The sequence below is a fragment of the Cebidichthys violaceus genome, unplaced genomic scaffold (assembly GCF_023349555.1).
Source record: "Cebidichthys violaceus isolate CVI_PGR_0920_01 unplaced genomic scaffold, fCebVio1.0.p SCAF_75, whole genome shotgun sequence".
Classification (NCBI taxonomy): domain Eukaryota; kingdom Metazoa; phylum Chordata; class Actinopteri; order Perciformes; family Stichaeidae; genus Cebidichthys; species Cebidichthys violaceus.
The window spans coordinates 137,150-147,570 of NW_027176959.1; the positions used below are offsets into that span (position 1 = coordinate 137,150).

At 41.1% G+C, this 10,421-nt stretch overlaps 1 protein-coding gene across 1 annotated transcript; it reads right to left on the minus strand.

The window, feature by feature from the left end:
• Nucleotides 1-4,240: 4,240 nt before the first annotated feature.
• Nucleotides 4,241-9,967, minus strand: tspan34b (tetraspanin 34b). The gene is made up of 8 exons (XM_068737057.1): nucleotides 9,490-9,967; nucleotides 7,273-7,350; nucleotides 6,451-6,666; nucleotides 5,623-5,697; nucleotides 5,425-5,532; nucleotides 5,196-5,333; nucleotides 4,983-5,075; nucleotides 4,241-4,802 (listed from the first exon to the last, which is right to left on the minus strand). Exons 2-8 carry the CDS (start codon nucleotides 7,327-7,329, stop codon nucleotides 4,743-4,745), a joined length of 747 nt encoding a protein of 248 aa, XP_068593158.1. The 5' UTR covers nucleotides 7,330-7,350; nucleotides 9,490-9,967; the 3' UTR covers nucleotides 4,241-4,742.
• Nucleotides 9,968-10,421: the final 454 nt, after the last annotated feature.

Here is a 10,421-nt window from a genome sequence, read left to right on the forward strand (position 1 = left end):
AATTGTGACAGTTATCTGATATCTGATTCAGATCTGATTTCAGATAGTAGCCTCAAAATTGTATAGTAGTTGTTTAGTTATTATTGACTTGATCAGTATTGTTGGAATTTAATAAACTCTGTTATACTTTAAAGAGCAGTTTCCGTGATTACTTTGTACGTGTGTATTGTGATAATAGCTGGATATGTGGCCTGTGCTCAAATTCAAACTGAATGTGGAATAGTACTTTGACTATTGACATTGTGATTGAACACCAATTTCGAAACTTATTGTTTGATTATTGGTCCCTGGTCTCAGGGTGGTGCCCCATTATTATTAATAATTGTTAATAATCGTATTGACATTAATAATTCTATTGATGTCAATAATTTCGTTTTTCATATTTGCTGATAGCCAAACACGCACCTTCCAGATCCCAACAGTGTTCAAGCATGTGTATAGACAAGTACATATGAAAACACATACTCAATATCTTTAAATAATACAGCATACATGTGTTTCCTCTTATTTTCACAGTAGATGTATGTTTGCAGTTGGTGGAAACACATTTTACATTTTTATTATTTTTTTTATGGTTAAAAAGAAAAAAGGAGATATTTTGGGTTAACACGTGATCAGTTGCCTCTTTGCCAATCAAGGTCACTGGACACAAGCACTGGTACCAACATGCTGGGATTAAAACCCTCTGAGCTGTTCAGTTTGAACTCTACCGGTACACACCCAAGAAATGGTATTTCTGTCTGATTGGCTGCAATCCCATTCAGTGTATCTGGTTCAATAAGTTCATCAATCTGTCGAATTGTGCCGTGAGGGAGTTGTTTATCTCTCCGGGCAGCATTCATCACTGTTGCCTGTTCCACCGTGTCCCACAGGACTGTAACAGGTATGTTGTCAAAGCTACATTTTACCATATGTCGTCTTCTCTCTGTTTAATCAGTCCCTTTGTTCTTTGGCTGGGAGGTAGTTCACCTTAAACATATCTGGTTATTTGTGTTTTCTTTCTTTCTCCTCAGTTACATTTTTCTCAACTTGACCTACTGCCCTACAGAGAGGCTTGTGATGTGGAGGACGTGTGGCTGGCTGCTGGAGGCTTCTCTTTCTGGTCTCAGCTGTTCCCGTCTAGTGGTGAGATGGCGACATCTACTGACCGTTTTTGATTTTACACATTTTAAAGTATAAAGTGATTTACTCATGAAAACTAAAGATAAACAATGAGCATACAAAAGTGTTCAGCCTAGATTTGGATGAATTGATATTCTTACAACAAATTAAACAAACATCTGTCCCACACAAGCAGGTAACTCATCCTTGTGGTGCAGCCTTTATGTGATTTTATTCTGCTTGATAATGGAATGTAATCAATAAAAAATGACCATTCTTTAACTATAAACAAGCATGTGGGATGTAATAACTACTACGCAATGAAGCTGGAACAGAGTACAGTGTGGTTACCATGGTAATCATTTATGTGGTGTAACATACAGATGTCATGTTCATGTTTTGATGCAGTATTACGACCCCTCCCTTCCACTAGGGGTCTGTGTCCTGTTTGGCAGTGGCGGGCCGTGCATTTTATACCTGGACCTTCTGTGCTGTCCTACTACAGTTGAACCATCTCCTCATAACCTCATTATGACGTCACAGCTAGGGTTATTTGTTTCTAGGGGTGTAAAAATACACGTATTGGTATTAAACCGTTCGGTACGAGGCTTACGAACCGAATAATACGTTTGAATAATACTAGTGCATTTGAAAAATGCAGACGCTTAAATTGTGGGAAATATAATGTTTTCGGTGGACTGCGCTCACGTAGGAGACAACGAGCTGCGTGACCCAGTGACGTGCGGTGAGGCTCGTGTCTGGTGAGGCACTGACGCTACATAAGTCAGATTTATAAATATATGAACCCAACAGAGAAGCTTACATCACCATTCAATTGGCAGCCTGCACGTTGACTACTGGTTGTTTTTCATATAAGCATTCTTTACACACACATAGGTAAGGTACATATTACCTATGTGCACCACCCGCTAAATCGTGAGATTCCGCGATAATCTGCGTAACAACCCCGGATGTATAAAGAGAACAACAAACACATTAACTGTTACTTTACCTGTCCGACGTTGAATTGATGTTGATTTGTTCATATTTCCTTGTTTTTTGAGACATTTTTAAGCTTGGATATAGAATCTTACACGTTTGTGGTCAAAGCAAAATATAAGAAGAAGAAGAGAAGTTGTAGAAGAAGAGCAACGACAGAACAAGCATGAACCCGACCCGTGGGCTCTCGCTCGCCCCCTTCAGTGAGGCAGAGGTACTGTTTGCCTCTCTGTGCTTTTTCACTGCGGTTTAATGTCAAATCAGCAACACTAAATATGTTCTACACAGACGTGAAATACAGTAAATATTCTACGTAAAGAAAGGACATATAATAAAAGTGTCTACAAATATTACAGTGGTGACAAACAATGAGAAAGAAAAAGACACGATCTCAACCCAGTTAGTGAGGGATTCACAGTCTGAGGTGAGGAACAGCTCACGTGTCTCCTCTGTTCGAACAGGACATGCGCTAATTCAGCGATTTCGATTATAAAAATGCTTGAAATGATTGGAATCATACATAAATTTAAATTTATAGCACAGATCAGTAGAGAAATATTAATATTTATTTTAGCATTATTTGTTTTTTACTTTTCATGATGGCAGGTGAGGCTCTGCCTCCCCTGACCGCACGTCCCTGGTGTGACCTCTGAACCCGGAACCAAAGAAAACCAAAACAAAACACAGCTGAGGCACGTTATTTCTGGGCGGCTACGCGAAACTAGCTTAGCAGGAAAACAGCAGCACACACGCTACAAACAAATGCAGTTCACTTGCCAAATGCTGTTCACCTAAAGACAAACTCCATCCTCCTTCCTTTGTTGACAAAGAGATTAAGTCCACAAAAAACAAAGCTGGATAAAAATAAATGTATCTACACCAAGCAAAATGTTAAAAATGTCATAATTTCTTCCATATCTTTCAACTTGAACTCTTACTACTCTGACTAAGTTCTGCTGGCTACCTTAAGTTTCACAATAGTCACTTGCTCGCCCACTGACCAATCACCAATCATCATGGGAAAAATATTTTTATAAATGACAATACATGTCGTGTATTTATGAAAAAATATGAAGTCATAAATAGCTATAACTTTGTGATTCTGTTTAGGCCAGCAGAGAAGGCTTTGCTGGCCCTGACGGCCCACCGCTGATGTTTGGTGTCTCTGTTCCGTCTTTCAGGAGGTTGATCGTCAGCCAACGAGCAACACCTGAGTTTGGTGTGGTTCCAGCTTTAAAGTCTCTCCAGCTGAACATTGAGAGTCTCTACCTTGACTTGACTTTGTTTAGTTTCTTTCAGACATATCCACACATGTGGACATCACTGATTACTGACTCTCCATGTTTGTTTATATATATATATATATATATATGACCGTTGAAAGCAGTCGCAAGTCAGTTGTATGAATTTCCACATAACACATATGACCTTATTGCATCAGATTAAGGTCTCATCTCTGTATTTGTCTTGTTGCTGCATTCAGCAACAACAGACAACACTAAACTGATGGCAAGCATTTGATTCAAATTATTCAAATGTACCACTGACGCCTGGTAGTCTAATCTCGATGTATCACAGCTTTAGGCATTTTAACTAGTGCTCAGTCTGTTGTTAGACTAACCCGAGCACTCCAAAGATCACAAGCGTCTCCCCAGCATGAGGAAGTCTCTTTCCAGACTCACAGCTTCCTTAATGGCGGCTGCTCCTTTGTAGCTGCGTGTTGCAAATTCTAAAGTTACCCCATCTAAAAGAAAGGGTCAACGACATTTGCTCCAAGTTACATATTAACATCTGCCCTTGTATTGTTTTATCAAGCTAAATAAACCAGAACGATTAGCTCAATCCCAATTCAAATAAATAGAGTATGTGGTCAATGTTATCTTGTCTAAACAAAATCCTGAATCTCCTGGAAAATCAGAGCTCATGTTTCCACTGTTTCAAGCGACACCTAGTGGCACTAATATGCAGCCCACTTAAAATTTAAACTCAGTGGCTGAAAATGTACTCTTAGCTCTCATGTGCTTCTAGAAAAACACATTTTTCTCAGACCTCTTTTCTTGTTAAAGCGTGATAAAAGAGAAAGATAGTTTATTAGCTACTGTTTACCTGCAGTTGACCAACTCAAAAACTCACCAGGGTCTAGAAATACTTTTCACTTTATTTCAAAATTGATCACCATACAACATACATAGAAATCTTGCATCACATCTGTTGCTATTTTACATGCTGCGTCATGGCAACAACATGCTCAACATACCAGCCTTTGTTTCATTATCACAATGAACGCAGATATCATGTGACTCCTCATTGACTGGCCATGTGTTACAGGTAATAGCAGATTTTAAAAAGGGTCTCTGGTGAAGTCGGCAGTGTGTAGCTCGTTTTACAAAGTGTAGTGTTCTTAAGAAATAATTTACATTCATATGCGGCATCTGTTAAGATAGATTTAAACGTAGTAAAAATAGATTCGTTACGTCATTCGGTAATTCTGATTGCCCGAGATATGACATTAACTGCCTTTAATGACGAGGCATCTTTTGCTAAATGAAGCATAGCCCTTCGCTCTTCTAGAGGCAACAGAGGAAGTAGAAAGACCCCGGTGATTAAAATGATCCTTCCAAGGCGTAGTTCACCATTTGCAGTTAGTCCCCCCTGGATTTTATTCTGCAGAAAAGGATCATGGAAACAGCCATGGCACATATCTGGGGAGAACATATGGTATTAGTAAGACACGCAATTAAAAGTAAAGTGAGACAAATGTGTGCAAAAACAAATAAAGGATGTATGTTGAAGGATTTTTTTTTAGTTAATCAAGTGTTGATTTTAACTTGAAATATATATCCTTGGCCTAATCGAAAATGAGATGAGAGATAAACTCGTACCTCCAGAGCTGCGATTCCCAGGGCAACTGCCACAATGACCACCGTGTTGTCTTCAATCAGCTTCTTGATCTTTGGGAAGCACCCAGTGATTGTCTGAGGAAAATAAAAAAATAGGTAAAAGGAGGTAGAAAAACAAGTTATAAATTCAAAATGTGTTTTTGGATCATGCCCATGGATGTTTTCGTTGTTTCTACTTCTTCCGAGAGCCCATACCGTGACACTGTCGGCCACCGTTTGGTTACATGGGCTATCGAGGCCTGGGCAGCACTGTGGTGGGTATTGCTTGTCGTGGTCCACATAATACGGCGAGTCCACGAAGTCCGAGGAGTTGTAGAATCCACAGCATTTTAACTAACGTGGGGACAAAAGAGAGCTCCTTACGTAAAGCGTCAGCGAAACGGTGTGAAAATGATCACATTTTGTGTTCAGCAGAATCACAAACCGAGCTCATCGTGGTATTCCACAGTCCCGTGATGTCAGGGTTTTGCCCGTAGTCCTTCCTGATGTTCTGAACCGCAGCTGCGCCAAACTTGGTAAACAACTCGTCTGCCTAAAATGCGAGCATACAGGAGCGTTTCTATCCCAAGTGCCAGAAGGCAGCTCCTGTCATGATGGTGGAAAAGTTCCTTAGTTGACTTACCAAGGGTCTGAATACCAAGATCACCACAGCTCCTGCAACCTCCGCTATGAAGACCACCAGGACTATGACGAAAAACTAGGAAGAAGAAAGAAGAAACAACCGTAACAACCGCTGTGTGACAAAGCGTGAAGTCAATGATTATTTTTGGTTTCACACAGGACACGACCAGCGGCCTCCTGGGTGAAAATCCTGTGTTTGTTTGACCCGTCCACAAACACCCTGAGTGGACTTTCTCACTTGTTATATACCACGTAACGTTCAGTAACGGTCACTCAAAATACGAAGTCACTTGAACTGAGTGAATGCAAAAACATCCACATGAAAGATATCATATTCCTGTCATGTCTTCCATTGGGTTTCTATAGTTTGAGGTTTGACTGGTGCTCTTTTAATACATAATCTCATGGCACCCTCTCCTCCAATGTCTTAGTAGCAACCAACTGGAAAATGTGCACCGCCAGCTGTTTATCTCAACACACCCAACTCCATGTTCTCACATATCTGAAAGCGAATGGAAAATGGAAAACACATCGACTCTATTTTTAGCCCATTTTTTGTTTAAAGTTATACCCAATTTGGATGGAAACCATTAAAACGACGCATGTAACAATACGTTTGAATGCACCAACAATTTGTGCTTGAATCTTCACAGGAATAGTTTTTTTTTAAAAACGTATCCTTTTTCACTCGCTTGTCAAGAATGAGACGAGGTGATCAATACCACTCTATCTTGAGAGTGGTATTGATCTTCTCATCAAGCAAAAACTGTTTTATTAAAAATGCTGACTAATCCCGTAACCCTCCATGAAGCAGCAGACAGCGACCTACCAGCAGCAGCATACACGTGCTCTCTCTGACGGCTCCACAGCAGCCCAGGAAGCCGATGACGAGCAGGAGCGCTCCGATTGCAATCAGCAGGTAGCCCACGTTCAGCACCTGACTGAGCTCCGCCGGTGCGTTTTCAATCTTCCCGAGGAAGCTGAGGATGGAGCCGCTGTCCACCTTCACCCAGATCCCGACGCCCAGGATGGCAGCACCCGCCAACTGAGGGAGAGTGACGGGGAGAAGAAGAGACAAGGGGGAGAGGAAACGTGGGGGAAAACCTTAAGGATTCAAGGGGAGCTGATTTTATGTGACAGATGTGGACGTTTAACAAGCAGGGAGGGTTTAATGAAAGATGAGATGCATTGTGGGATTTGTAGGATCCTGCTTTTTGGAGCTTGACCCGCATCATGGACTAGAAGTCAGGATATATTGGCTTCTGCTGCTACAAATTGGGCCATTCATTCTTTTTAGTCCCTCACAAGTCCGACAACTTCATGGATGTGCGATATTAAAATTGCTTTTAAATAATGTTCTTCAACTGATTTCTGACAAGTAAAAGGGATTAACAGTTGGACAGCCATATCAAACAGGAGGATGTTTTACATGTTGTACATTCTCTTACTTCAAGTTAAATTTGGTCTCGCAAAAACGCCCCACTGGTTCATTTCTGTCCCAAAGTTAACATTTTGTTTTTCGCCATTTGTTCGCATACTTTGCCACACCTTTCACAGTGCAAGCTACTCGCGATGCACACAGAGGTAAAATGTCAGAATGGCAGAGTTTTCTGTGGAAAGTTCTGTTCAGAAGTACTTCATCAAAACTTACAAAGATAATGCCATTGAAGACAAACATCATGACTTTGAGGAATCCAAAGCATCCCATTTTTGCAGCGGCTTGTTCTACCTATCGATGGAAAAAAAAGAGAGAGAGAAAAAAAGACACCGGTCCATCAATACTGTGCAGCATTTGTTGATCAAGTTATTTTTGTCTCATGAAAGACATTTTTTTTTTACCATCTTTAAATACGTTTATTCATTCATCATGACACCAATCTAACAACAATGTGTTCACACATCACACAGTCATTTGCGTGCACAGCATCAGTCATCTCTAGATGACGTGTGGCCCTAAGTTTCACTGTGTCATCATGTACTGCCAATTAGGTGACACATTAACAGTGGGATTGTGCCGTTTCCTCTGTGAGGTGGATGTGCGAGTGAAGGCGGGGGGGGGGAGAACACCTGCCTTTATCCCCGACTCCTCACCTTCGACCCTTTGTGAGCTTAATAACTTATCTTTCTCAAACACTCCAGAGTGCTGCTCGGAGCCTTCTCGGTTTACACTCCGAGGACATTTACTGTACACACACACAACGCCTTACGGGGAACTCGGGTGAGGGCTTTGTTTAGTTGAGGATTAATGGGATTAGAGCGGCGACGTTTGAGGAAGTAACACTCACTGTATTTTCTGGAAAGCCTTCCACTGAAGCCAGTATGCAAATGAGGAAAGGAATCAAACTCATGGAAATGTTTGGTCCCTCTGCATCTTCCCCCCCCCCCCATTTGCATTTAAATTGAGAATGCTTTCAATACGGAGATGTCATGAACCCATGGACTTCACGGTCAAAGTAACGCGGACACGAATGCAGTATATCAAAGACACAAATACGCCAGTGTGTGCGTATTTGCATGGAAAACTTTGTGGTCGGCCGGCCGATCCGTCGCGCCCATAACTCGTTTAGGCTTTATGGAGCCGATACTTGTAGTGGCGTATTAACCGATGGAGAGGTACATGGCAACACAACAGCCCATTTTAAATACCTCCAAGTCTGTGACTCATGAGTACACAACACGTTCTCTTTAGTGTGTCCACGCAGATACTCAACATGTATCCGTCTTCATCATCTTGTCTCCATCCTGTGTCTCCAAATCCTCTCCTCCCACTCCCCTTTTTACAACCTCCACTGTTCTCGCTTCAAGATTGCCACTTCCAAATTTCTGTGTGTGTGTGTGTGTGTGTGTGTGTGTGTGTGTGTGTGTGTGTGTGTGTGTGTGTGTAGACCTCCCAGAGGTTGAAACAGTGCCCTTTGTTTGTCGTGACAAAACAGGCAAAGTGTTATCCCCAACGACAATGACTGAGCAGAACCCAACTGTGTATAGCAACAGGCTGCTTTCTGAAAATTGGGATATCCCTCATGGCCTGCTGTTCAACTACAACCAGTTATTTTCATTCCCTTCAAATCTACCGTAAATGTCCCCTCAGACAAACATTTTGAAATAACAAATATATATATATATATATATACACATACATATATATATATATATATATATATATATATACACATACATATATATATATATATATATATATATATATATATATATATATATATATATATATATATATATAAAGTGTCTTGTAATGTCTTCTTAGCCTTCCTTTGCTGTTACAGTGAAGCTGGTCCTCGTCAAGTTAATCATACATCGGGAGGTCGGGATGTCAGCAGAAACATAACGAGCTGTTGCCTTGACTCCCCAAAACTCCCTTTATCACCTCTGAGCTTTCCCCACTTCCTCGTGCTCAGCGCTCTGACACAACGAGGAGTTGGCCTGGTGATGTATTAACGAGCACGAGTCACTTGCAAACTCTCAAAAAAGTCCCAGGAGCGACTTAAAAAGAAGAAAAAAAAGGATGTAGTGTCCGCGTGTGCGCGTGCGTGTGTGTTCAACGCCAAGAGGTGCGTGCACGGTCCGTCAACAACAGCAAAAAAAACTGTCGTCTCTGACAGACCAGCTTCCATCAAAAAACACACACACACACACACACACACACACACACACACACACACACACACACACACACACGGACAAATCTCAAAGGACGCCATTGAGCAGAATAATTGCAGGCAGGTCTCACGGGACAAAGGATCATTGTTGAATGGATCCCTTTCTTTGTTGGTACGGCATTTGAGGAGAAGAGACACGGAGGAGCCAGCGCATAACTTTAAATCACAGTCGGTCCGCGTTAAGCCACTCTTACCTTCTCAGTATATCCGAGGCCGGCTCACCGTTGGGGAGTCTCCCTTACCTTCCGCTGGTGATGGAGGCTGTTGCTGTGGGAGCAAGACCGCCAGAGAGATAACAGGAGCACAGCGGTGTATTATTCGTGTGTCCTCTGGAAAAAAAAATACTCACAATACACTTCCTGTGGCAGAGCCTCCGAGTTACTTTATCTTTTCTCCAGTTTTCTGCTTTTAACGTTAAGGCTGTCCGTTGGTTATAAGTACTGGGAGGAGGAGCAGGTGGGCGGGACCAAAGCAGTTGAGCGGTAACCGCCACACATCACTATGGAGTTAGGCTGCTCTAAGAGAGCGCGCGAGCGCGAGCGAGACCTTTATACAGGTAACGCTTAATATTTTTTATGAATTAAAATATAGATTTGGGGGTATATTAACTGTCTTAGAACCGTCGTAATAATAATAATAATAATAATAATAAAAAAATTGTATAGCGCTTTAAAAAAAAAAAAAAAAAAAAAAAAAAGGTACTCAAAGACACTTTACATGGTAAAAACAGAAACAATAGAAGTAATTACAATAAAAACTTAACACAATTTTAAACAAACAAAAAAATTGTTCTAGTGCAAAGGTCAACCGAAGCTTTAAAAGTACTGGACAATGAAACTGTTTTGTACTTGTGTAATTATGTGCAATAACTGTTTGGTCTATTACAAAATAATCAATTCTAGAGTAGAGTTGGTGTACTGGGGGTAAACACATTTGAATATTTATTAAATCACCATACTTGTGGAAAAAGGCCTTTGTTGACTTTATAAAACACACATAGATCTATTCATTGGAACTAATGAGTCTCCACCATCACACTGGTTCCCTCGACAAAAAGCCAACGAGATTTTTCCATTGGATTTTTTAATCATTGCAGAAAAAAGTTCTGTGGCAAACATGAGTTTAT

Coding starts and splice junctions, on each gene's coding strand:
- tspan34b (XM_068737057.1), bottom strand. CDS start 7,329: ATGGGATGCTTTGGATTCCTCAAAGTCATGATGTTTGTCTTCAATGGC. Junction 6,667..7,272: donor TCTTCAATGGCATTATCTTT/GTAAGTTTTGAT, acceptor ACTCTCCCTCAG/TTGGCGGGTGCTGCCATCCT. Junction 5,533..5,622: donor TCTTGGTATTCAGACCCTTG/GTAAGTCAACTA, acceptor CTCGCATTTTAG/GCAGACGAGTTGTTTACCAA.